This window comes from Xiphophorus hellerii, chromosome 21 (assembly GCF_003331165.1).
Source record: "Xiphophorus hellerii strain 12219 chromosome 21, Xiphophorus_hellerii-4.1, whole genome shotgun sequence".
Taxonomy (NCBI): Eukaryota; Metazoa; Chordata; class Actinopteri; order Cyprinodontiformes; family Poeciliidae; genus Xiphophorus; species Xiphophorus hellerii.
The window spans coordinates 9540101-9567349 of NC_045692.1; the positions used below are offsets into that span (position 1 = coordinate 9540101).

A 27249-nucleotide genomic window follows, 5' to 3' on the forward strand; every position below is an offset into this window, starting at 1 on the left:
TTAAGGCACACAGAGTGAACAATTAGACCTGTGGCGTGATGCCATAAAGTACCTTTGCAATCTTCGTTCCAGGGGCAGATAAGACAACACATTCTCACTTTGGATAAGACCAAAGACTCGATCCTGCTAGAGCTAATGTTGCCATGTCAGATCAAATCCTTTGAGTTGATACAGTCATTATTAGCTGATTTGTCTTAGAGAAATACACACCAATGAACGCAACAATGTATAATTGAATAGACAAATGTCACAGTCTGATGTGATTTTGAGCTAAAGAAAACCGAAGTGGTCTGAGTAAGCAGGGCTATGAGTTTGAAAAAAAAACATTGCAAATTGAGCTTCTTCTTTTTTTCTCGCAGAACTGAGCGGTCGAATTTGCTTTAAATATCACCGAGACTGTATCTTGACACTCCGATAAGCGATAAGGAGATTAAGATAATGCATGTTTTTCCAAGCCTCCTCACAAGACCAGAGCTATAAAAGAAGCTCAAGCGCATTGAAGTAACTCAGTGCGCTTCCTCCGATACCACTGTGCCTTCCTGCTCTCCAGTAGCCAACATGGACTACTCCAAAAACGCAACAGAGAGACCAGAGCCTTTCAAGGCGGAAGTTAAAGGTTAATATGGGTTATTTTAATGTTCTAAAGGTAGTTGATGCACAAACCCCAGGATGATCGCGTAAAGTTGTATGTCTTAATTTTAAACAGGGACGATTCCAAATTGGCTGCAAGGAACTCTGCTGCGTAACGGACCTGGGATTTTCTCTGTGGGGGAAACCAGCTATGATCACTGGTTTGACGGGATGTCCATAATGACCAGCTTCTCATTCAAGGATGGTTCGTTGAGCAATTAAGCTATTATTATTATTATTATTATTATTATGAAATGAAAATAGAATTTATGCAAATACATAAATGGTTCAAACTAAATAAATTATCTTTAAATTTGGACAAAACAAATTATATGTTATTTACAAGGAGACAAAGAATTGTAAATACTCCATTTAAAGTTGATGGTGTAGAGATTTGTAGAGTTAGTGAGGTGAAATTTTTGGGTGTGATAATTGATGAGAAATTATCATGGAAATCCCATTTGAATTATTTAAGAACAAAATTAGCAAAATCAATTGCAGTGCTTTATAAAGTACGGGATTTTCTGAATGATCATGCACTATTTATGTTGTATAATGCACTAATTGTTCCACACTTGGTTTATTGTGTTGAGGTATGGGGAAAGGCATGTTATACTAGTATAAAATCTGTTTTTGTTTTGCAAAAAAGGGCAATAAGAGTTATTGCTCGAAAACATGGTAAATATCCAACAAATACATTATTTTGTAATTTGAGGTTTTTGAAATTCAATGATTTAGTTGATTATAATATTTTGTTGGTTATGTATAAGGCACATCTAAAAACATTACCCTTAAACATCCAAAAAAATTTTGAAAAGAGAGAGAGTGGTTATAACCTTAAGGGGACACAGATTTTTAAGAAACCTAAATTCAGAACTTGTTTGAAAGAACGATGTACTTCGATACAAGGAGTCAAACTGTGGAACGACCTGCAAAACGATGTTAAAAATGCTAAATCATTACACATGTTTAAAAGAATGTTAAAGATTGTTTTTTTGAAGAAGTATGAAATAGTATAAAGTCAAAGTATAGTATTGTTCAGTTGAGATTGATGATTGACCTTGTTTTTTTGGTCTTTCTTTGTTTTCTTTTTTTTGTCACATAAGACAAATCAAAAAAATTTTAGTTTTTTTTTTTTTTTTTTTTGTTTGTTTGTTTTTTGTTGTTTTGATCCATAGTTGAGAAAAAGGGGCAGATATTATAAGATTATTTTCTTCTTTCTGCTACCTTTCATTTCATTTTTTTAAATTATTTTATTTTATTTTTTTTCCTTGTATTAAAAAAATTTTTTTTGTATTGAATGAAATGAATAAAAAAAAAAAAAAAATTATTATTATTATTATTATTATTACTTTAAATCTTGTGCTCTGCTTTAAATTTTAATATCTTTCTCTCTCTCTCTGCCCTTTCAGGAGAGATGACCCATAGCAGCAGATTCCTTAGAAGTGACACCTACAACTCTAACATGAGTGCAAACAGAATAGTGGTGTCTGAAATGGGGACAATGGCATATCCAGACCCAAGCAAAAACTTTATTGTAAAGTAAGAGCAATTTTTTTGTTTGTTTTATTTATTATTACTATTATTATTATTATTATTATTATTATTATTATTATTATTATTATTATTATATTGCTCATTCTGTATTTTTGCGCTATAATTTCCTATAACAGAGGTCTGTTTAGCTCTGTTATAGAAACTATAACAGAGTCATTGCTGTGCTCTAATGACAATGATCATAAACAATTGGTATCCGTGAGACTACGACTTTATTTACATTCTTTGACGTTGTTCTGAAAGGTAAAAACATTGAAAGTTTCACACTTCATAAAAGTGACACGACCTTATTCTTCAGGGCGATCACTTTCCTGAACCACACGGTGCCAGACTTTACCGACAATGGTTCTAGCAACATCATAAAATACGGAGATGACTATTATGCCACTTCTGAAACCAACTACATCCGCAAAATTGATCCAGTTACCCTTGAGACTCAAGACAAGGTAACCCTACAGGGTCCTCTTTATTGTGAAAATTGCAGTAAGTGAAACATTTTCAACTAATGTTTTTGTTGTTGTTGTTGTTTTTGGATCATTAAGGTAGATTACATGAAGTACCTGCCAGTTAATCTGGCTACATCTCATCCGCACTATGACAAAGAAGGCAATGCCTACAACATTGGAATTTCGATAGCAGAGAAGGGAAAGACCAAATACATCCTGTTCAAAGTCCCCGCTGTTTCACCCAAAGGTAGGTTGTGACATCTTCTGACAACAGAGACCTCGGGGACTACTTTCTCCTTTCAGATTTATTACTTATTTCTTGTCGGCTTCACAATGTAGGCATATTAAATGTGTTACATTACAGTCAACCTTTATTACTCTCTAGTCTCGTCTTGTCAAGTCAAGCCGAAGCTTATTTGTATAGCAAACTGAAAACTGAAAAGAACAACAGGAGACCGCAGGGTATGAAATCGCCAGTAGCAGTTAAATATAAAGCACAATCCAGATAAGCAAGTAATAAACAATATACATTTGTAACTAACATGATGAATGCAAAATATTCCTCTTAATAGGGGCTAAACACAAGAAAATAAATGATCAATAATGATTTGCTGCTGCTGCAGAATTACGTCAAAAAGGGTTGACACAGGTATTAGTCCATCAATGATTGGCTAGCAGGTGATAAACTCTCAGAGCTGGAGGTTAAATGACAATGTATGGAGGAGAAAGCAGTACAAACGATTCCAAGTGAGGTCCAAACAATAATATAATGTGAACCTGGGTTAAGATTGAGCGTTTTGTTAAAAACATCCATTATGACCAATGCCAAGTACAGCTCACAACTTTTGTGAAAAGAATATTTCTCTTGCCTCATTTTATTCTTGGACTTTGGAAATTATGTATAAACAATTTGCTTGGTCATACATAGCAAAAAATATAAATATGTAAAATCTGGGATCTGTGCCCAGAATCCTAGATTCAAAGGTCTATTGAGAAGTCAAAAGTCATCTGAGTATTTGTTTTCCTGGCCAACGAGCACAAACAGTCCTAATGTTATCAGTTCAGAAGTCTTAATCAATGTGAGTGTAAAAGTGCAATTGGATTGCCAAATGGATATACAACTTCCACTGTTTGGTAGGTAGGCACCAATGATACTGCATGACGTAGCGATGTAGAATGCTATATGCTGTCACAAGACTGGTCCTAGCACATGTAAATGCATTTTATTTACATAGCACATTTCTAAAATACTTCAAGAAAGAAAAATAATAATAATTATCAGTTTTTGGAAGTTTGTTCAAGATTATATTTAAGGTTTTTAAACTAACAGAAGTGTTTTAAAGTTTATTCTGTGTGCATTAAGGCAGCAGTGTAAGGTATGAGGACTGGGATGATGAATTCTATTTTCCTAGTTTTAGTGAGGATGTGAGCAGCAGCATTCTGGATCAGCTGAAGCTGACTAAGTGACTTTATGGGTACATCTATGATGACGCTCCTAAAGTAATCAATTCAATTAAAGATAAAAGCATGGAGGATTTTTTTCAAGATCTTGCTGGGACATTAGTTCTTTAATCCCCAAAATGTTCTTCAGGGGATAGAAGGCTGACTTTGTAGCTGTCTTTGTGCGTGTCTGAAAGCTCAGGTCCATCACTACACCCAGATTTCGGGCCTGATCACTAGTTTCTTGATTTAATCACTGAAGCTGTGTGCTGACTCTTGATTGCTTATCATTTCTTACCTTTTATCCAAGTGAAGAAGTTCATAACCCATCCATTCATTGACTAGTTCTACGCATCTACACGACACTTGAAATCAAGCGACAGGAGGGACGAGTTTATTATTTGAATTAAATAAAAAGGAACTTTGAGCGAAAAGTGGTGTGATTGTAAAATAGACAGGACAAAAGTGGGATTGATTATCAATAAACAGTCACATATGGAAAACATATTTATTCAACTTCCTTTATATTGAATGATGAATCATTCCAAATACAGTCAATTGATGTAAAAATATCAACTGGCTAAGATAATGGCTCCAGGTGTCCATCAGAACCAAAATCCAGTTCAGATAAATCAAAGGAGGCCCTACAGAATGAAAGAATTGGTCAGATGAAATAAGTTTGTCTCCTCAGCTAAACACAATTATTAAACGTGTTTGTCTCATTTTAGACAAAGGCAAGACTGTTCCTGCTCTGAAGAATGTGGAGGCGATTTCCACTGTTTCCTGCCGGTCTCTTTTCACACCGAGCTACTGCCACAGCATTGGCTTCACAGACAATTACATCATCTTCGTCGAGCAGCCTTTCAAGTTGGACATCCTCAAGATGGCCACTGCCTACATGAGGGGAGTCAACTGGGCGAGCTGCATGAAGTTCTGCCCTGATGAAAATGTAAGGAGCTGCATTCTGTTCATATATTCTCCCTAGAGCAAAGTAAAAAAAAAAAAAAAAAACGTTGCTTTTTCTGCTCATATTATAAACCTTGGAAAAAGTGGGAGGGCATAAGTATGATCCAAACTTTTCCTTAACGTCTTCTCCTTTCTGCGTCAGACTCTGATCCACTTGATCGACAAAAGAACTGGCAAAGAGGTTGAAATGAAATTCAACACTGGACCAATGGTCATTTATCATCATGTGAATGCCTTTGAAGATGAAGACCATGTGGTGTTTGATGTCATCGCCTACAATGACAGCAAGCTTTATGACATGTTCTACCTGAAAAACCTAAAACATGATGCTAGTTCTCAAAGCAGCGAGTACTCCAAACCAAGTTTCAGAAGATTCGCACTTCCTGTCAAGTCGGACAAGGTACGGTAGGAAAATAAATCTTGAATTTTAAGCTGGAGCTTAAAAATGGCTTGAGATTTCTTACAGTCTGGGCTCTTCTTTGGTTTTGCAGGGCATTAGGGTTGGAGAGAATCTTGTGAAACTCAATTACACAACAGCCAGTGCTGTAAAGGAGAAAGAGGGCAAATGCACATGCCAGTCAGAGGTGCTCTGTGAAGGTAAAGCCAACATCCCGTCATACAGTGCTTTGTAGAAGTACTTGTACTGTACCCTTATACATTGGTTTATGTCATAATGTCCCTGCTGAAGAAAGTTATTCCCAAAACATTCTATCACTACAGATGGACTCTTTTAGCCAGGTCATTTCTGATAAAAAAAATTTATAGCACTTGACATTATTTTTTAATTAAAGAGAGCTGAATAAAAAAATAAAAAAAAGTTTGCCACAGTTATCGAGTTTTAATTTTTAAAAAACAACATTTGACACATTTGCTACCTTGTATTTCTTAATGTCAACCACATAAAATAAAAGTCATGTTTCATATTGCAATATGACAAAATGTGAAAACATCCAAGGGTTTTGGATACCTTCGAGAAGCCCATTGAATGGACACTCAAACAACGTCAAATCGTAACAGTATTTATTAACTAGTTTATGAGTTTTGTCACTGATTTGCTTTGCAATTCATTCAGTGTTTATATGACCCATTTTCACATGCCAGCCACACTTGGCCTGTTTCTGCTGCAGCACTTTATCTTCCCTGCCCATGACTTCCAAGAAACCTCATTTGTTCACCTATTTATTTATTTTGTCTGTACTTTGGAATCTGAGTAAGCTTTGTCCCTGTGCTAAGTTTATCTCCTAGTTTTTTCAGCCTAAATCTGCCTTTAGCGAGTAAAAATTTGTTTGGCTCTATCACATAAACATTGGTTCATATTTATGTGAACCAATACTGCTTATTGAAGCTTCCAATAAGTACCATCCTATTATTTTCTTCCTTTCCAGGTTTTGAATTACCCAGGATCAATTATGATTTCAATGCGAAAAAGTACAAGTTTGCCTATGGGAACATTGTGGAAAAATCTGCATTGTCAAAACAGGTAAATTTCCTTCCTTCTTTTTTTATTTTTGATTTGGACGTTGTGTAGGAACATCTGGATTTCATATTTCTTTTGGCATACTAGGTTCTCAAGAGAGTTGTGTTCCTTGCAGAATGTTTCACAAAATATGTTTTAAAGGTTTTGGGAAACGGGCTCTTCCTGTCATCGCTGTTTCATTGACGCAGAAAGGAAATTGCAGTTTTAAAAGTACAACTACCTGCTAGGGCATCACAATATCCTTAACGCTTTGATGTCCGAAGACCCTGTTGGTACAAAAGAAATTATAATAGGTCCATTGGGCCCAGTTGTACATTAAGACACAATGAAAAGTGGAAAAATCAACCTCAATGTACGGCGTGAGATGACGAAGTCTACAAAACACGGATATATCAGCTGTTATCACCATTCAGTGAGATAAGAGTTAAAAGTAAAGCTGACTGAAAACCCATAGACCTCCCTGCTTTAGTATGTGGAAGTTCAAAATGTAGTCGTCGTGCAATGGGGGGTTTATTACAGGGCATTTGTGTTGAACTGAGATAGAGATGTCTCCCAGTTCATCGTATTTCAACATCATGAAAGCTGTCTGAGTCAGCAAAGAGTCACAAGTCCACCTTCCGCAAAAAAGAAATCCTGATTGACTGGAATGGGTGCTTGTATGACTGATAAAAGTCCTCCAACATGTTTAATTCACAAATAACATGTTCAAGACAAGATGGCGGAAAATCTTTAAAGAGAAGCTAGTAGGAACAGAAAAAGATACATTTTGACAAAGGGAACATTAAAACATGTACATAGCTATATAATATCCTTGGACATAAGTAATTAAATAAAGAGTGATCTTGCATTCTTCAGAGACATTAAGATATATTATAAATGTATATGTGAATCCATCTTGTGGTTGATAAGTCAGCAGGGTATAACATTCAGTCATACATAGTTTATTATTAGAAAAAAGCTAAAAAGTATTCAAAAGTATTCATATTTTGCAAGTTCTTACATTTTTTATAATATTAAAAGTACAAACCCCAATATATCTTAAATCAAGTTTGTGGTATAACACACTACACAGTTGTGTGGTGCATAATTGGAATGTTTCACAGTTTTCAAGCTTCTTACAAATAGAAATCTGAAAAGTGGGCCGAATGTGGAGGAGCACCATTCTCTGCAGTTAGAGCTGCAAGTCTTTTGGGGAACAGAATGATGCTGCTACCCCTATTTTTCTTCCTGGGTTTTGTGTGGGGCTGCACAGTGGAGCAGTTGGAAGCACTGTTGCCTTGCAGCAAGGAGGTCCTGGGTTAGATTCCCAGCCCAGTGTCTTTCTGTGTGGAGTTTGCATGTTCTCCTGGTGCATGCGGGGGTTCTCCCCGGGCACTCCGGCTTCCTCCCACAGTCCGAAAACAACTTTATTCCTGACGGCATTGTAAAGATCCGTGATCTTTATAATGCTGTTTATTCACTAAAGTTGTTTAAAAAAGACTCTGATCCCTTCTATTACAATTGAGTTCAATTCTATTTAGTGTATTTATAAAGTACCAACTCCAGCTTGTTCCCACAGTCCAAAAACATGGCTGTTAGGTTAATTGGTATCTCTAAATTCTCCCAAGGTGTGAGTGTGTGTGTGCATTGTTTGTTTGTCCTGTCTGTCTCTGTGTTGCCCTGCGACAGACTGGCGACCTGTCCAGGGTGACCCCGCCTCTCGCCCGGAACGTTAGCTGGAGATAGGCACCAGCACCCCTCCCGACCCCACTAGGGACAAGGGTGTTAGAAAATGGATGGATAAAGTAGCAATTCATAACACGTCATCTGATGGCACTTTACAAAAAAAATTAACTTTTATCCAATCATACATTTATTCCAATCGATCCTAGTAATTAAACAGTGCAGTCAAGGTCAGTTCCTTATTCAAATTGGTTTAAAAAGCTTTTCTAACGAAGCGCAGTAGATTGCAATGAGTAATGAACTTGCAGCAATTCCTCGTGTGGAGCATGAATGCAGCGTCAGTATAGAGGAAATCCTCCCGTTTAGGACTCAAACTGCAGCTTCCAAGATCTATTATTGCCCAAATAAGTTTTCACTGGTAAGAGTTGCTTCAAATGCTTGTTGTTAACGTTTTTTTTTTTTTTTCATTTCCATTAGGTTGCAAAATTTGACACAGAGACAAAGACTATGCTGTACTGGAATGAAGAAAACTGCTGGCCATCAGAGCCAGTTTTTGTTCCCAGACCAAATGGAGAGTCAGAGGACGACGGTGAGTGTATGGATAAGCAAAAGTAAACCTGGGCGTTAACACCAGTCTGCTCTGGATTGTGTGCTCTTAATCTGTGTACATACAAAGACGTGGCAAAAACAGACATCTTTTTGTCACTATACTACTTGGTTAATTGGCATGAATTTAAACTCTAACTCTAATTTGCAGGAGTGGTCCTGTCGTCTGTCATCAACTCCAATCCAGGCCAGTCTGGTTTTCTTGTGATCCTCGACGGAAAAACATTCAAGGAAGTTGCCAGGGCGTATGTCAACGCTGAGCTCTACAAGGACATGCATGGAATTTTTATTCCAAAAGGGAACTAATCAGCATGCAACATGTTTGAAGTTTACTACAGCCCTCCTCAAGCCCCCACATGCTTTTGCCTGACTTTGCATAACCACACACCATCGTTTATCTTACTTCCCCTGTTACCATGACAGCTTATGTGCTGGCTTAAACTGTATCTAAATATAGTAAGCTTGTGAAATGATATTCTCGTGCAATATTATATTGTTTCTGTTTTAGAGATAAATATATGTTCGCCTTGAGCACATGCATGTGTGTATGTATCATTGTTATTGAATATTTACATATTACTCCATTAAAGACCAATGTAAACGCTAAGTTTGGAGTTGTACTACTCATTATCTTATCATGCAGAGAGATAAGACAGGAACAAGTAAAGGTGATTTTTACAGCCGATCAGAGACCTTGTAATGTTGCTATTATTGCTTACAGGACAAACGTGTCATAAAATTTTTGAAGCTTTTATCCAAAGAAAGATAGGACCATAACAGGTAAGACTAAAATCACATGGAAATCTACAGAGACTGCTTTAAGACAAAATGCTGGAGAGCTGAACAAAAAAGGAAGCACACCCCGTTAGCTGTTCATGACAACATGTAGAAGCAACCATGTAAACTAAAGAGCAGTGAAATGAAGCCAGGTAGGAGACATTATCTAATTATTTCTCAGACTTGATACCAGAATAATACTGAGCTCCCTTTTTTCTCCTCCTAATAAATTAGTGACCTCCTCCTTCTACGTTGTAAAGAATCAGCTGTCAACTCAGTCTTTCAATATGTTTGTAACTTTCTTTCAAAACATAATTAATGCCATAAAACTAGCCTTTATAGCTATTGTATTCTCACAGAATTACTTTTGGTGATGGGCTTTTCAATCATTGACCTGGAAATCCTGGCCAATGCCATATTACATTCCACAAAAAGCTAACTGGCCAGTTCTGGGCAATATAAGTGAAAAAAAAAAAACTGTTAAATTATTATCTTTGATAAACCATCCCAATCGGTCTGGCTTTCAGGCTGGACACAGAACTAGTACTTCTGAAAGTGCTGAGGTTGAATCAAGATTCAGGCAAACTCACTCTTCTAGTACTATTGCATATAATCCTTGAAGTTGGCAGTTGAGCAAGTGGTTTTATCAAAGCTAATCAGCTTGCCCTCCCTGATGCAGTTTTACAATGGCATAAGTTATTTTTCATTGAGCTGAAGTACTGTTGCGCTTGACACCCACTATCTCAGAACGCTTCCCAATAATTACCTGCCGGGTTCTCCAAGGATCAAAACTAGGCCCTGTTCTGTTTAACATTTACATGTCGCCTCTGGCAAATGTAAGTAAAGAAATTAGAACCTTAGTGTACAATGGTATGCAAATGACATACAATTATTCTTATCTGTAAATGTTCCTGGGTTAGAAAAGTGTTTGCTACTGCGTATTTAATAGATTAGAATATGTTTAGGATATGTTTTTGATGAGGGTTATTTGTCAGATACATGTGGTAAATGGAAAGAATTTATACAGTGACTTTCTAGTCATGTTCACCACTCAACATACTTAACACAACAGACAGTCACCCATTTTCACCTAGAAAAACACTGATATGCCTGTGTCCACCCATCGTTGCGTTAGCCCACTAGTCCATCACAGAACACCAAAATAACACAAATGATTTAATATATATAATATAGTTAAAACACCTCATCAAGCATCATGTGTTTTATTTTTGACTTGTCATGCTTCAACCCAACTATAAGTGAACATAATCTCATAATTCATAGTCTCTAAACAGTTTGTGTCATATGGCTCTTTATTAGTGAAGATTAGGTCTAGCTGACCACCAGAGGGAAGCAGTGACCATGCTATTTCTCTGCACCCAAACTTCTCCTCCAGTCATTATATCACACGTAACTTAAAAGTGTCAAAGCTGCTGTAAGTAAACTGAAAACATTTCAAAACCGTGAAATGCCTTTTCCGTGGTGTGCCCGAGTTCCTGAAGACAGTTATATAAAAAAAAATCAACATGGCTGCCATCAGTCACCAACATTGCAACAGTTTTGGTCATTAAAACAAATTACACCTGAGTTGCTTTACGGTACAAACATTTTTTTTATCCACAAATATTCTGAATAACACCTCAAATTTAAAGAGGAAAAAAAAATCAGATACCATAATACCACTGAATGAAAGAATTTCACAGCATCAATTTTACAAAGACATTTTTTGAGAGTGCGTCTTCATATGTTTGGTTTAGTTATACAAGGCAAAAATACCATTATAGTATTAAAGCTATTTTACTATGAAAAGGTTTATGTGCAGAGTATACAGGCCCAAGAGTCATCCCATTAAAAGTAAATAAATAAATTAATCAGAATCCACGCATGGTTAAATCTGAGTGCAATCAGTAGTGCAATTTCTAACAACAACAAATATCCGTTATACTTCTGGGGCTGCACAAGATCACACGTTAAATTTGAAACAAGATAACATACAAAAATGATTAGAATATAATGCACGGCAGTGTGTTACTGTATGGAGACCAGAAATGTGAAGAATGTGGATTTCAGGGTGAAATTTGTTCGTCACAGACAGCGAAAGTCTTGACGGTAAGAAAAATCTTAGTCCAGAGCGTTTCATCTTCCAAATGTAATTGCAAAACTAATACTAAAAATATTAACAGCTCATTACTTATTAGTGCAAAAATATTCCATTTTTAAGTGATGAAATGTAAGCTGCATTACAATATCCTTCACATGGCAGAAAACCATAACTTCATGTGCAGATCTTGAAGAAAAGGTGTTGAAATATTTGAAAAACAACAACCTCTAATCTGCATGTTGCCTCAGAAGCAGAATAGACCTAAGACTCTACTTTCCAGGGGTTAACAGTGTGTTACCTAATCATCATTTGAATCAGCTGCGTCTGAGATTACCTAAGGCAGATGGACAAATAGAAAGTCAACAAAGCCAATTAGCTAAACTAGGTCTATGGTCCAGAGGGGGGAAAAAAAAAATCATGCAGAAAATTATTGAGCACAAGGAAACAGCTGACAGGAGACATTAAGAGAGGGTTCGTGTGTGCAAGTACTTGCAAGAGAAGATGACGAAGTGGAGGAGTGAGTATTTTCAGACCCTGGTCACCTTTTCCTGGGAGTGTTTCAGAGAAATGAGTGCTGGTTGAGTAAAGGCAGAACAAGGGCAAGGTAAACATGCTTAGACTTAGTGGCAACTCTTAAGAATTTGCCTCAAAAAATCCTTAGAGGACCTTTTTCGTTTTGGTGTCTGTCGCCTTCCTTTCTCCACACCTAAGAACTGTGAAAACACATTGACTTTAGTTGCTGACATCATGCTACGCTCACAGTCGACCTAGATCCTAGATCACCAAACGCAGCAAGAAAACTTTGTCCTGCTGGGACGATAGCAGCAGAGGGTTTTCTTGAGTTTCTCTCTTGTTTGCAAACGGTGAGCTGGAGAATCCTAGGATTATTCTAGACCCCTCAAGTCCATGCTTGGTCCCCATTTCAACTTAGGAGTCTTCAGCTTCAGTCTCCTCTTCTTTTGCTGAATCGCCCTGGCCTTTCTCTGCGTCCACTTCCTCATCCCCTTACAAACAGAAACAGGGACGGTTAGACAAGACGTTTCACGAGTAGGGCACCTTTTCATTCCCATTACATTTCAGGGCCATCTTTTTCCTAGAGAAGGTAGTCTGGTTTGACCTCGATGGAGCTGAGGTGAAGTCAAAATGTGGGAATTTTTATTTGCTGTCAACACTCTGCTTTGAAATAAAGTAGCTTTGCACAGATGCAGCACTGAAAATCTGATATTTGGCTTAATCACAGACAAAACAGTCAGATAAATCCTTGGGTGCCATTCTTTACACTGCTGGGGAGGGCACAAGGTGGACATGTGGATAGTTTTTGAACGCACAGGCTTCAATCTTGTACCCTGTACGCAGATACTTGCATTCCTTTCGTATTTATCATAGAAAGTAACAAAATATTTCACAATTCTTCAATTCCAGTCCGAAATTGTATTCTTAAGTCTCACCAGATTTGTTGATGTTAAGCTGTGCCAGAGCCTGGGACAGGTCAGCGGCCCCCTGCGCTCCCGGGTCTCCTGGGATCTCGTGGATGGCGTTCCTGCGGCCGGATCGTCGAGAAGCGATGAAGTCCTCGTAAGTGGCCTCCACATCCGTCATCGCTGGCACGCTTCACCATAGCATTGCCTTTTTACACACACACAGCAACAAACCTAATGCTAGCTCCAGGTGCACACGGGTGTAAACGTGTGCAGCATTTAAGTAGGATGACGAAACTCAAGAGAGGTCTCGGAGGTTTTTGGTGAGTAAACGTGTGTGAGGAGGACACATCAGAAGAAAGCGAGACACACCCCAGACGCTCGTTCAATATATCCCTCCCTCCCCTCTTATTTCACAATCTAATCCCTGATTAATCTATTTTAATCTCCGTCCAGGGTACAGGCAACTCTACAGAAATGAACATGTACACTGTGGTGGGGAATACTGAGGAGAATTTAAAGAAAGACATTGCTAAACCAATGCAGAGCTCTACTAAAAATGCTCAATCAAAGGGGTAATTAACAAGGAGTCAACTTGCACTCTCTGTTGACATGCCAGCTCTCTGTATCAACCCAGCTGGATGAGGCTGCCCTTTAGCAATAATCAGGCTCAGGCTTTGTTTTCCCTTCTCTGTTTCTTCTGTCAATCACAGATTTATTTTTACTGTGCCAAACTGGAAATCCTTCTTAAGAAGAAAAAATAACAAAACAACTTTGCAAACTAGAACCACAATAAAAAATAAAAAAAGACATTCAAGGTTTCCTGATTTCTTGCATTGACTCAAAAGAGTCAATGCAAAAAGAGAGAGAAATTTCAGAAATTAAAAGAAGAGTGCTGTCTCCAGATCAATCCATGCGCAGCAATAGCCGCAAAGGCTTTGACTGACCAACGCAATATTTGAATGTCTCATCCGCCATCAGCCGAGCGCACTCCCATTCAGCTGTCATTCTCAACATGGTGTCAAAATTGGCAAAACCCAACAGATGCTGTGTGTGCCCAACAGACAGACTGAACACAGCGAAAAGGGGGGACACTACAGACAGCATGCAGTAATGTGGAGAGTCAAATCAGGGATGATAATAACCTAATTTGTTGCTCCTGACCTTTCAGTCTTTTGCCCTCACTCCAAAAAAAAAAAGAATATCCTGTTACATTAAAAATTAGTAGCATTTTCACACATCTGCTATGTATCTATATTGTTAGTTGACACTTTACACAGTTTGAGGCTGACCTGGACACTAGTGCTTTGATCATTAGTTTGGATCATTAGCTCCAAACTAATGATCAAAGCACAGCACAAGAGCCAAGATGGCCTCTCTGCCTTCTACAGTCCTGACAAAATCTGCTGATCTGTCTTTGAAACCATTTCATTTGCTGTGCTGCCAAACACTGATAGCATTAGTAAAGAGGAGAGTTAATGAAATGGAGACCCAGAATAACTTTCGCCAGCTACTCGATTCCCCACAGAGGCCCAGTCTTATATAGAGCTTCCTGCTGCTGGTGCTTTGGAGCCCAAAGACCCCAACAGCCATTTAATGCTCAGAAAATTTAAAGAAGTGCTTTTATTCTTTGCTTACAAGTTTATCAAAACCTCACTAAGTTGTGTTTTATTTATGTATTTCTTTTTACGCTTACACGGATACTATGATTTGAGCTACAGATGATCAAATGCGCTTAGATTTCTTTAAAAAAAAAAAAAGAAAAACTCTTTTGGTAAAAGGATTTGACAGCCACTAAGGCTGTGCTGTCCTGGGAAATGAACCGTAACACACATCCACAAACACCACTGTGTGAAAATAAATCTTAAGTAGCCATGACATCTTTCAAAACAGGCCTACAGCTCATCCAGGCCATTCCCCTTATCTCTAAGGATTCTGCTTTGGACTTGAGGGCAAGAGCAAATGACAAAGTCACAGGAATCGCCCAATTACCAAACTTTCTACCCAGCTTTTACCTTCCACCACACTTTGCCACATGTGCTTTTTTATTTATTTGTTTTTAACAAATTATACCAATAAAAAAAGACTGATGTGACAATTCAGGGGGAATTCAGTGTTGCGGTTACAGCTATCTCTAAAGTCAGTTGTGAAAACAATTAACCAGGCAGGTAGAGAACAGTCTTAACTCCAAGTGGGAATTCAGCTTAGGGCCCCATTCAGCTTTGATCCTGTCAGATCATTTCTATTTATGATAATCCTTTCACAAATTAATATTGCGTCTCTTTTTCAGAACAGTATCTAAATTTGTAACGCACAGTATTATTTGATGCTTTCATTCAGTAAAACTCTATACATCTTACAGTTACTCATTTAAAAAAAACAAAACGATTGAGATTCATTGTTGTGCTTGTTATTTAATGTTCTAAATAATAAAACAAAACGTACAGTGAGGCTTAATAAATATGCGCTGCTATAAATACCGCGGCACAATCTTGAGTCTCCAGCTGATTTCACTGCAAATAGAACGGCCATCTGCCCCTCTGTTGCTGATGACAAAGACCCCAATCAGGCAGAGGTAGGTCAGTGTCACACAAACGGCATGCAAACTCGTTCTGCGTGCGATTTCTCCATATGCACCCTGTGCATCGTGCGATCCCTGTCGGGATTAGAAATGTACCTTGTCTGGGCTAAACAGATTCCGACTGTTCGCAAGGGTCAGTCACTTCCAGCCTGAGTCCGCGTACCTCGGTTCATCTACAAGAGTTCGTGGCGTGAAGCTGAAGCAAGACTGATTTTAGTTCCGGGCGTTTGTTTCAAAATAAAATCCAAGACAAACCTATGTTTGTGGATCACCTTGTTTGTGCAAAAATGTGAGCTAAGGCGTGGAAGCTGTGCCATATTTGGATACAGAAGTCAAATAAAAAACAGAGAGCTAAAAACAAAGTCCCAAACTGTGTAAGACTGCTTTAAGACTCTTCCATTGGCAACTTTTGAAAGGGGCGATATAGCTCACTGCTCAGGGTGCCATTGTGTAAGGGGGCAGCCCCAGCACTTATAAAACATTGTTGCTTTTTCCTCATAAAATTTCTCGTCAGTTTTTGTGATTTCCAGTGAACGGGCTCTGGGTGCCCCCTTGTGTTGTGTATTATGAAGTAGAATGGGGGCTGACTGTGAAGTTGGCAGGTGATTCCAGATAGCGACACTCTTTTTAGATAATATGCTCAACAACCATTCTAAAAAAACAAAAAAAAAACTCATAGTGAGATTCATGATTTTGTGATTCTACTTTTGAAATTCCCTCCAAAATATTTTTTGATTCTGCTTCTTGGCTTTTAAACAACTTTACATTAGCGCAAGCATCAAAACCACAATATAGTTGCTGTTCAAACTGGGACTGAATTATTTGCCAGTACTTCCAGATCCTTTGACATGCCTTTCCCACTCAGCTCCTCCAGACCAGCGGCAGCAGCAATTAGGAAACACCTGGTGGAACTGTAAATCTGCTGAGCTTAAGATACAAACTACGTCTCACCCCAAGACTCCTAAGAATGGTTGTAAACGGCTTTTGTTGTGTATCAGAAAGGGTATCAGAACGAGCCAGAGCTTCTTAAACACAGAGGCCAATTTCATGGCATCAAATTGCAATTTCTTTTAAGTCATGTTTGATACATAAACCATTTTTAAACAACAAAAAAAGGTAACAGTTATTTATTTTTCTTTAGGTTTTAACGACATCTTTTATCCAACAATATTACACTGCTTCCTTTTTTATTCACATTTCAGAATCAAGAGGCTGTAGAGATTCTCTTAATGGCTAGAAACGCAGAATATTTCCTTATAAGAACAAAAAAAAAACGAACGAACGAAAGAGAATATATTGCCTTCGGTACTTGCATTAAAACTACAAGAAAGTCAAAGTCTATCTGCTACTAGCAATAGTTGTTTGCATAGAAAAGTGTGAGTATCTGTGTGAAATAGAGGACAGAGAGAACAGCCAGTTTTAGAACAGTGGTCTTATTGTAATGAACAGAGATGCATCCTTTCAATTCTGTGCTTTCTCATAGCAGCTGTTTGTGAAGCGATTCTTTCAGATGACACATGTTCCCCATCTGGCAAACTGTGAACTCCCAAGTGTTTGCCTGGAGCCAAATGTTGACCCACCATATGTCAGCAGGACAACACCGATTCTCTTAGTCTGGGAATTAAACCAATGTTACATAATATATTATTGGTACAATATATGTCAGTTCAGGCTATTTGTATACCTCTGTTTCACAACAAGTGACATTCCATTGGAAGACAAACAGGGATTCACGGTCGCAACAAGCAACAGTCTCAGTGCTGCTTTATTAATTACGAAGTACCAGCACCTTTTATTAACTAATGTAGAATAACAGACACACAGATATTATTTCACTGCAATAGACAATGTTTGATTTTTGTAAAAGTAAGAAGGAATACATGCTTGATTCCCATGTACCAACAGGCCACTTGACCACTATATTTTTTGAAATAAATGAATAAATAAAGACTCTGAGGTCATAATTCCTTCCACGCCCCATCTGTTGTAGCTGCTAAAGCAAAGCAGTGCTTTGGTTTTCTATTGGTTGTACCTGATATAACAACCAATAGAAAACGCTGATGTTAAAATGTTAGTCGCTATTTATAGCCAAAGATAAGTCCTGTCAAGATAGTTATTCTACAAGCCCTTGGTTGGATTATTATTATTATTATTATTATTATTATTATTATTATTATTATTATTATTATTATTATTATTATTATAATAATAATAGTACTGGAGGATGGCGTTACACAACAAACAAAATAAAAAAGTTTAAAAAAAAAACACAAAAAATATATGTAAACATTGTAATTGGACGAAACGTTGTAAAAAAAATCTTTAAACTTACTATTCTGTTATTTATTAGTTAATTTATTTATTTGTTTGTTTTGCTAAAATGTTGTTTTATCCATAAATTCTTGGCTGTTTCGGTCATTTTTGCGAAACCGGAAGTGCTACTGAGGGATTGCTCTTTATTGCCCAGACTACGTCGGGCCGTTTGGCGTCAACGGCAGCAGCATCAGACAAGAGAATAACCTAATAATGGAAGAATTTCAAGGTAAACTAAATAGATGTCCCTTTCCTCCTTTGTGTATTTTATTCTTTATTTTTTGCCAAACTCGAACTTGCAGCATCTCAGCGTTACACATTCAGAATTACCATTTAAAATGTCACTGCTTCGTTTGCTTTACCGTTTGTTTTTTTTGACAGCGACCTCTTTTGTTTGGGATTTAGCCCAAGTACAGCTAAGGTAATGTTAGGATCAAAATGAAGCTAGCTGCTAACTAGGTGGGTGTGATTTAGTGGCCCTGTGTTAGCTTTACTGCTATCTATGGAACATTTTAATGAATGAACTGGACTGGGGCGTCGTCAAAAAGGCATTTCATTGAACAAACTTGAATCATTATTCTCTGTACCGTTTTGAATTTGTTTGTTATTCATTGCATTTAAAAAAAAGTATAATACGTCTTGTTAAGAGCACAATATTAGGTTGTGGTTATATTATCATGCAAACTCAAATCGTCCCAACGCAATACTTGAGGCCAAAAGCGAGTATTAGACAGACTATTGCAAGTTAAGCATCTTTCTACGTCTTATCGTCTAAAGGCGAAGAGTTACCATTGTATCATGTGTTTATCTTCTTGCAGATGGTCAGGACTCCTGGTGAGGAACTGTCTCAGTGCAAAACCTGTACAAGATTTTTCTTCCCCAGTGTCCTGGTAAATAACACAACTTTCTTCCAAATACTTCGTAAGATTTGTGTTGATTCGGTGTTGTAAAAGTGCACTCATTTTGGAAGATGATGGCATGGTTTTATCCCAGCTAAACTTTGTCAGGAAGGCTTTAGGCCCTTCAAACATTGAAAGTTTTGAAGTTGCTAGGCGATCACATTTTCCTCTGAGTCTGTCAGCTGACAGACTCAGCTGACAGACTCAGAGGTAGTATTTTTTTTTACCAAAATACTGACAAACTCAGTATTTTGTTTTTTAAAAAAAAGCTTTTATAGAGAAGGTACAGGTTTTAGGGAAACAGTGTGATAGAATCACATTTGATTTATAATCTTTGCATCAGAAAAGCAGATCAATTGACATTTTCACAGACTTGCTTTAAATGATCAAAATAATTGTTCAACATGTTCAGGTTTTGTAGGGATATTGTATAGGAACCATGTTCTTCATTAATGTGTTTACCTTTCCTCCAATAGGAGAAACATTCTAGAATTTGCCAAAAGGCAGCGGCTAAAAGGAGAAAAGTTTTCGATTCGAGCCGGCAGAGAGCTGAGGGCACAGACATCCCCGTACTAAAACCGTTAAAACCAGTGGTAAGTCGTGAGATGAAGGGCATAACATTCCAACACTGAAGATGGTTCAGCCTTTTTTTTAAATTTATTTTAGCAAATGTAGTCGAAGCCTTTTTTAATCAGGCTATGGACAAATGTTCTAAACGCCAGTTGAAATGACTATAAAGGCATAAATTTACATTAAAACTAAGAAACTCTCTGACATTGCGACGCCAGAAAACACCAGTTTTTCCGACTTCAGAGAATCTCTTAGTTTTAATATCGTAAATGTATGCCTTTAGTCAGAGAATTTTTTTTTTTCTCTCAAATGTATAATTTTTTGACAGAGGATATCTGCATTCTTTGTCAGAAAATTGTGTAATTATTCTATAAACGTTTACGTTTTCTGGTGGGAATTTAACTCCCTAGTGATCACGTTATCATTATTTTTTTCCTATCTACACTATCGTATCTCATGTTAAAACTTTCTCTCTGTTCTGGATCAGTGCTGGATTCCAGTACTAAATTAATGGTTAGAATATTCTCAGCACTCTGATCTTTACTTTGATGAACAACTTGTACATAAATCTTTGCGTTTACTTTCAAATGTAAAACATTGTCAATTGTATTTCAGTCACAAACCTCAGCTGCTGCACAGAAAGTAAGTTCACTTGCTTCACTTTTTGTTTTGTTTTTCCATATACAGTTGTTTTGCTTTTGCTCACACTTTCTGGCATTTTGAATACTCACTTGTACCCTTGGAGCAAATGGTAGTTGAAAGCATGTCAACTCATATTTGTGATGTCAGTATAATGAGAAAAATCAGTGGATTTTTTTCGGTGGCGTTTCAGTTTTTGAACTCTGTGTGTAAAGAAGTCTTGTGCTGTGACTCTTAATGCTAATGTCTTCTGCTTGCAACTTTGCAGTCCCTTCAGAATAGTCAAATAAAGGGGATTTCTCTCAATAGCTTCCTTGCAAATTTTAATTTGTTCTCTGGCGTGCCTTACAATTTCTAGTGAGGTCAATCTGAGTTGCACAAACTCTTGCGCTTGATCTAAAATTGACCCAGGAATCTGTTTGTCTTCTCATTGCTGTCTAGCTTTCAACTCGCATCTTCAATGTGGCTTCTGGTTCATCGGTATTAACAGGACAAACTTTAGTTAAATAGACACATCACTGGCGTTTTGAAAAGTCTTGAGAAATAATAATAATAAAAAAAAAAAGGCATGAAAGTTGCATTGAAAAGTGCAGAAAAATAAGGAGGGCTTCAAATAACGATTATTTTAGTAATCAATTATTCAGATGAGGGATCAGTTAATTAGGATAAAGAAACTGGCACATTCTACAGATTTTTCATTGAACCTCTAAAGCTGTATTTTATATAAAATATTAGAAGTACATTCTAACAAATGGACATGATGCAGTTGAACAGTGCAGCTGTAGGAGAAGATAGGAAGTCAGGCCAACCCAGACAGAGTGCACTGAACTATTTCTGTCATAAATGATTAGCTTTAGATAACACTTGGACTGCAGCTATGAAGTTTTTTTTTTGTTTTTTTTTAGTTTAAAAAAAAAAAAAATATTAGTACAATAAGAAACAAGCCTGATGTATTTATTGCTCATATTCACTGTATCAGAGCAGTGGTGGAAATTTCAGGCTTAAAAAATTCCAGATCAACAAGAACTTTGGAAATCAGGGCTGCGTAGAAAATATTTTCTCAGTGTCACGTTCTAAACTGTGACTACAGAGACGTACCGATCAACAGCAATCTATGCTAACTATATTGTTGCCCACCAGGCCGAACCTCCGAAGAAGCCCTCCAACTGGCGCAAGAAACACGAGGACTTCATCGCCACCATTCAAGCTGCCAAGGCCGCCACTCTGGCAATGAGGGAGGGGGCACCTCTACCCCCGCCTCCTCCTCCGACTTACGATCCAGGTAACAAACAGGTGGATTTTTATTATTATTTTTTTTAACATTGGGGAAAAAAAGAAAATAAAAAGTACACATCATGTAACCTATGTACCAAACCTGCTTTGTAGATTACATCCAGTGTCCTTACTGTCAGCGGAGGTTCAATGAAAATGCCGCTGACAGACACATCAATTTCTGCCGGGAGCAAGCCGCCCGCATGCCCAATAAAAACAAGCTGGTAGATGCCAAGAAGGCTCCGCTTCGCACACAGGTACACACACGCACAACAGTAACCAAATCAGTCGGAGCATACCGCTCGTCTTTCTGGTAGAAAGTTTGTCTGGCGTAGTCAGATATTGAACACAGAAACTTCATGAAAAGATACCTCTGTGAACCCCCACCAACCCCCCCAAAAAAACAAACAAAATAAACTGCTATGCTACTACTAATAAACTAACTTTTAGCTAAAGGAGCAAGGAATCCAGGAAGTGCACGTCATTTTGCAATTCAACCAGTAAGGAAGAGTTAAGATCTGCTGTACCTTGGAACGACTTGTGAAATGACCTGGAGGTGGTGTGATGTTCTTGTCTTGCATAACATGCGTCTATTATCCTGACTGGTGATTTGATAAAGGAATAATACAGCTGGACACATTCTCACGTGTCAATTGATTCATTCAAATGTTACGAAAGAAGAATCAAAAGGACGAAAGTGAAAATCCTGTTGTTGCTCGATTGATTCTTTTATTTTTATTTCTTTAAAAGTTTTTTCTGGCACTAGATCGTGAAAGGAAATGGTTAAAGAGACAAGTGGGGAAGGCGTGCAGCAAAGCTTTCAGAGTCGGGAATTGAACCACAGGTAGCTATGCTGAGGACTAATAGCCTCCGTACACGTGGCGCCCGCTCTACCCCTACACACACTTTCATTTTAACCCAGTGAAGCAGTGTGTGTGTTTTGAAGACAACAGGCAGAGGTTTTGCAAGTATAAAATCTAGAGATATTCTGGTTTGGCTTCCTTTTTGAATTATACATATATAGCCTATATATTTTTAGCTTTAACTTGCTGATTTCAGCATTTTATTTTTTACCATAACACATATTAGAAAAAATTCTTCTTCAAGTTCTTTGATGGCGATAGTAGTTTTGAATTCTTATCTAAATTTATGGATCAAAGCATATGACCCCAACCTCTATCTGATTTATTCTGAACTTTATAAAGAAAAAGCACATCAAAGTGTATTGTTATTATTATTATTGTGTGTTTGCTTATTTATACTGTATATATTTGACCTTTTGCACGGGAGCTGCAATGGAAATTTCGTTGAATTCTGTTCAATGACAATAAATGCTATCTATCTATCTATCTATCTATCTATTGATGTTTACTGATGGATGGCAAGTGGTGCAAATGTTGTTTTTGCAGCATTTCTAGAATACCAAAAAGATATTTTATGCCTTTTTAAATTTAACAATTGATTGGTACGTTTCCTTGTTTTTGTTTTAAAAATGTATTGTTGGTATACATCTCATCATTAAAGGTTTTGTGCATCTTTTCAACTATGACACCAAAATTTCCATTTAATTGTTTAAATTCCATTAAAAAAATACCACTTCAAAATCAAATCACTAAGATTGAACACGAGGCTCTTCCTGGTACAGAGCTAAACTCCACTGATGCACTTCAGGCATTATATTTTACATGACTGCCTCTGTATGTTGAAACTTTCCCATATGAAATTCCTGGCCAAATTCCTGTTGTCATGCCTCCGTTCTGTCCTCAGTTTAAGCCTCCTGGTCCTGTAAAGAAAACAACCCCTCCTGGTACATCAACACTTCCCTCGACTTCTTCTCGTGTGCCCCAGAGGCCCCTGGGGCAGTCCGCTGGTGAGGCAGCACAGCTGTGTTCATCTGTAATCATAAACTGTTATATTCAGTCAACATATGTGTGTGTTTGTAGCAGATTTTATAGCAGAGTTACTTGCCTAAGAGCCGATGTCCGGACTTTTTTTTTTATCCTTTGTTTTTCCCTTATTGTGACTTCCATTAATGGAAAATAAGAGATTGTTTGTGGCTCTCTGAAGGAAAACAACCCTTTTTTTTTTTTTTTTTCCGCATGATTCTAGTTCCTTAAATTTCTCAGTGGGATGTTACTGTGTCACATTTTTCCTTGTGATTAATTGGGTATGCAGAGGTTGTGAAATAAACTTGTTCTTGTTTCGCCGTTGTAGCTCAGCTATGAGCTTAGCATGAGAGACGGAAATGATAAAGATGAAAAATAGAAGCCGGTTTATGTAAGGTGGGATTGTGTGTGTTTGTGTGTGTGTGGAATTATGCTAATGTAATAAAAAAAAACATTTTCTTTAAGATTATTTACACATCTTTACCAGAATGCCAATAAATATACATTATACATCACCTCCATTGGCTCCTCTTGGTAGAATAAAATGTATTGTTGATGGAAAACTGAAGTTTATTATAAAACAGGAGTTGGATTTGAAATATTTTAAAATGTCAAACAGGTTGTTCCCTTAGGGATCAAAACCTTGCCTGTAGGAACTTCTTCACAATGCTCTACAGACACACATCCATTCAGAAAAAAAAACCTCTATTCAGATGTACAGTATGTTTTAAGTTTACTATGTGATTCACAGATAAGCATACAAATATTCACCCTGTCATATTAATCATGTCCTTTTTTTTTCCCCCTTACCATTTCACTCACTTAAGTAAGCCCGCCAGGTAAGACAAACTCAGCAAGCCCAGGGAGGAGGAATATCTCTGGAATCCCAAGCCCACCTTCAGGGTGAGTCTGTTAATTCACACACTTCAGTCTAGAGGTGCACTGATAAACTGTCTCTGACTCCCCTAATATTTAGATTGACTTTGTCGACATATTTAGCGACTTTTCAGAGATAAAAAAAAAAAAAGACAATATCGGTCAAAATTGGCAGGTTGGGGTTTTTAGTGATCGGCCAGAAAACCTCAGTCGGTGCGCCCGCAGTTCATCAAAAGGCATTTTGATGATGCTCGTTTGTGAGAAATAAAGTACCTTTTGCAAAATTACCTCTTTATCAGTACCATATTTTCATTAGCTGTAAGTGAAAAATCATAATTACCAGAGATAATGAAAACAAACATCATCAGTATGTGTGCAGTCACATCTTTATAATGTGTTTCAGCTTCATACACGGTTTACCAGAACGTATTGCTCAGATCATTTTTGTTTGGAATGAAGGTTTGAGTAAAATATTTGGATGTTAAAACCCTGATGTGCAACTTGTAATCAGATTAGAGTCTTACAGATTTCAGTTTACTGTTTATTTGTTTCTCTTTTAAGTGTGTCTGTGTAGAAATACTTCACTTTCCATTATAAACATGTCAATGGAGGGGAAAAAAAGCACAATAACTAAAATGTAATTATTACATAAGAGCATATCATCTTCCTTTAAAATTTATAGTTGATTGAAATAGTATTCTCATGAAGACATATAATCCAGACTGTACTGATAGTCAAATAAATGTGGGAATGTAGGAGATTTTGTAACTCCAATTGTTGTAGGCCAGAATTAGTTCGGATAGATGTCTTGTAGTAGAGATCAGTGTCTCCAAATCCAGTCCTCACTGTCATCTCCTTTTGTTGTCGTTCTCTCTCAGTGTGGGAAATAAGGCCAAAGGTGTAAGCTCAGGCTACGGAGGTGTGTGTGGAGGTGTGAGGAACTCTCAGTTTGGAATAGGAGCCAACAAAAAGAAAGCCGACACCTACATGTCTGGGTAAATTACCTCCAGTTTTTCAGGAGGTCATTGGGAGAAGTACTCTCCAATCTTCACCTCCCTCTTGTGGTATTTCTGGTGAATTGCAGCCATCTTAAAATCCAGCAGCTACAAATTGATTTTTTTTTCCGCCCTGCTTTTTATTATTATTTTTCTTTTTAATTAAATGTCACTTCTTACTTTTTTTTTTAGTATTCTAGTCCTGCAGGTCTCCAGTTATAAATAAATGTTTAACTTTCTGCCTTTCAGGAATGACGTCAACGTCGGTAACGGCGGCATGAAGAGCAAGTTCTGCCACGCCTGTGGCGCCAAGTACCCCGTTGACTCTGCTAATTTCTGCTGTGAATGTGGGATTCGGAGGATGTGCATCTGACGGAGGTCAAAAGTCGGTGAAGGAACAGGAAAGTAGGGATGCGTCTGTGCTTAGTGAGCAGTGAAGAGTATCACCAAAGTTAATAAAGACTAAGAACACATTTTCCATCTGACACACGTTGTTGCTGGTTTCCTGTTAGCTGAGGGGCGTGGCTAAGATAAAAGCTGTACTGCTCTATGCAACAATATGGCAGTGATATTCCTCAGTATGTTGCTGAATTATTTTCTTTGAGCGGTCTCAATAGTAAACTATAAAGCTTTAAATATCTTAAACCCCTTAACTGTCAAGAGGACACCGGTGTCCTCGTGGACCAATTGTCTAAAGTGTAAAGGTTTTTTGACAGTTAAGGGGTTAATGCATGTCGGCTCCTTTCTTGGGGAAAAAACCCATCCAAATCATCTTACCTTCTTTCTCACTACTTCCTATGTAAGTATAAAAAACAAAGCTACTGCCCTGGGATTAGAAAGTGTGCAGAAATCCGCACAGAGAAGTGTGTAGTAAAACTAGGAAGAGAGTGTTTGGTTTGCTTGTTGGGAGATGGCTGTGATGGCTACTGAGTTTCTCTCCCGTCCTGAAGCGCATTCAGTCAGTCTTCTCTTCTCAAACAGAAGGTTTTCATATTAAAGTGCAATATAATTGACTACTGAGGGAACAGCAATGTGGTTTTTACATTTAAAAACAGGTTGGAACTTTTCTCTTACCGCCCTGTTTAGTCAGAGATCACTCCCTATATAAACCAGTTTTTAAAGCTGTCGCTTTACAGACAACATGTCCCGTAACACTACTGCTACTGGCAAATGTAGTTTTTACTCTGTCCTTTTTTCCTCCCCCCTTATTTTATAAAGTGAAATTTATTTATTTTCTTAATCCATTTAATTTATGCTGAATGATATGAGATATGATTCACAGAATAATTTTTTTTAAGTGTAATTGTTGTTTTTTTTCTTATGGATTCATTATTCAACACATTACGAATTGTAGAAACACAACTACAGTGACACTAGATTGTATATTTCCGTGGGACTTGTCGGCACTTGTACAAGTTCTCTCTTTCCTTTCTGTTCTCATTTAAGTAATTTTCTACTCCTAGCATCGATTTGAGTTGTTTTGTTTTCCAAACAAGATTAAAAACTAACATGTCACAGAAGGAGAAATATTTAAGCTGAGCAAAATGTTGGATTTCTTGTGTTAAAAGCATTAACCTCTATATGGTTGTGCACTTAATGTCATGTATGTCAACCACATAAATAAACTTCTTTGAAGACACCAGTGATTCATTTATGGCTCGCATAAGAAAGTTGATGCCTAAAGAGATGTCATAGAAGGTGCATTAGAGTCATGGGTGCAAAGTAAGATCTTTAATTATAAATATAGATGGGGAAACCCATGCAATGTCATACACAACAAATATACTTCACTTGCTTAAAACCAGGCCTTTTAAGCACAAGGCAGACATCAGCAGCACTGAAAGTAGTAGAAGAGAAAAAGAGCAAAGGCTGCATGTTTCAACCTTTTTTTTTTTTTTTTTTGTTACAAGTCTGACTTGCTCTTTTTTTTTTTTGTATGATAAAAGTATCATTAATCACAACACCGACCAAAAGTTGTGGGAAAGGCATCTTCGATGTCTCCCACGTAAGTAATAAGGCCTGTGAACTGAGCTCAGCCATCTGTGTCAGAATATGCTTTTAATATATCAATCATTCAGAGCGATTAATGAACACATTGTCACTAAAAACGGCAACGATGACTTGACACACAGCCTAAA

At 37.5% G+C, this 27249-nt stretch overlaps 3 protein-coding genes across 6 annotated transcripts; 2 read left to right on the forward strand and 1 right to left on the reverse strand.

Annotated features, from left to right (window-relative positions):
* The first annotated feature begins 363 nt into the window (after positions 1 to 363).
* On the forward strand, positions 364 to 9391 carry bco1 (beta-carotene oxygenase 1). Its single transcript, XM_032551623.1, has 11 exons — positions 364 to 616; positions 707 to 835; positions 2043 to 2172; positions 2486 to 2633; positions 2730 to 2880; positions 4802 to 5022; positions 5182 to 5439; positions 5531 to 5636; positions 6425 to 6519; positions 8656 to 8767; positions 8936 to 9391. The coding sequence occupies exons 1-11, from the start codon at positions 559 to 561 to the stop codon at positions 9088 to 9090; spliced, it is 1563 nt and encodes a 520-aa protein (XP_032407514.1). The 5' UTR covers positions 364 to 558; the 3' UTR covers positions 9091 to 9391.
* A 1385-nt stretch (positions 9392 to 10776) lies between these two features.
* On the reverse strand, positions 10777 to 21626 carry pkia (cAMP-dependent protein kinase inhibitor alpha). 4 transcript variants are annotated; one of them, XM_032551627.1, is made up of 3 exons: positions 21616 to 21626; positions 13111 to 13314; positions 10777 to 12666 (listed from the first exon to the last, which is right to left on the reverse strand). In XM_032551627.1, the coding sequence occupies exons 2-3, from the start codon at positions 13259 to 13261 to the stop codon at positions 12590 to 12592; spliced, it is 228 nt and encodes a 75-aa protein (XP_032407518.1). In that variant the 5' UTR covers positions 13262 to 13314; positions 21616 to 21626; the 3' UTR covers positions 10777 to 12589. The 4 variants fall into 4 exon arrangements, with proteins under 4 accessions (XP_032407518.1, XP_032407519.1, XP_032407517.1 ...); XM_032551628.1 differs by lacking the exon at positions 21616 to 21626 and adding an exon at positions 15758 to 15877 and having other exon boundaries at positions 13111 to 13288; XM_032551626.1 differs by lacking the exon at positions 21616 to 21626 and adding an exon at positions 15758 to 15857 and having other exon boundaries at positions 13111 to 14174.
* zc2hc1a (zinc finger, C2HC-type containing 1A) lies at positions 18145 to 26750 on the forward strand. Its single transcript, XM_032551624.1, is given in 11 exon segments — positions 18145 to 18203; positions 18793 to 18800; positions 18802 to 18864; positions 19350 to 19466; positions 20059 to 20085; positions 21223 to 21364; positions 21469 to 21611; positions 23122 to 23224; positions 24068 to 24143; positions 24995 to 25111; positions 25361 to 26750. Coding segments are annotated over 11 exon segments (936 nt in total). The 5' UTR covers positions 18145 to 18187; the 3' UTR covers positions 25485 to 26750.
* The last annotated feature ends 499 nt before the right edge of the window (positions 26751 to 27249 follow it).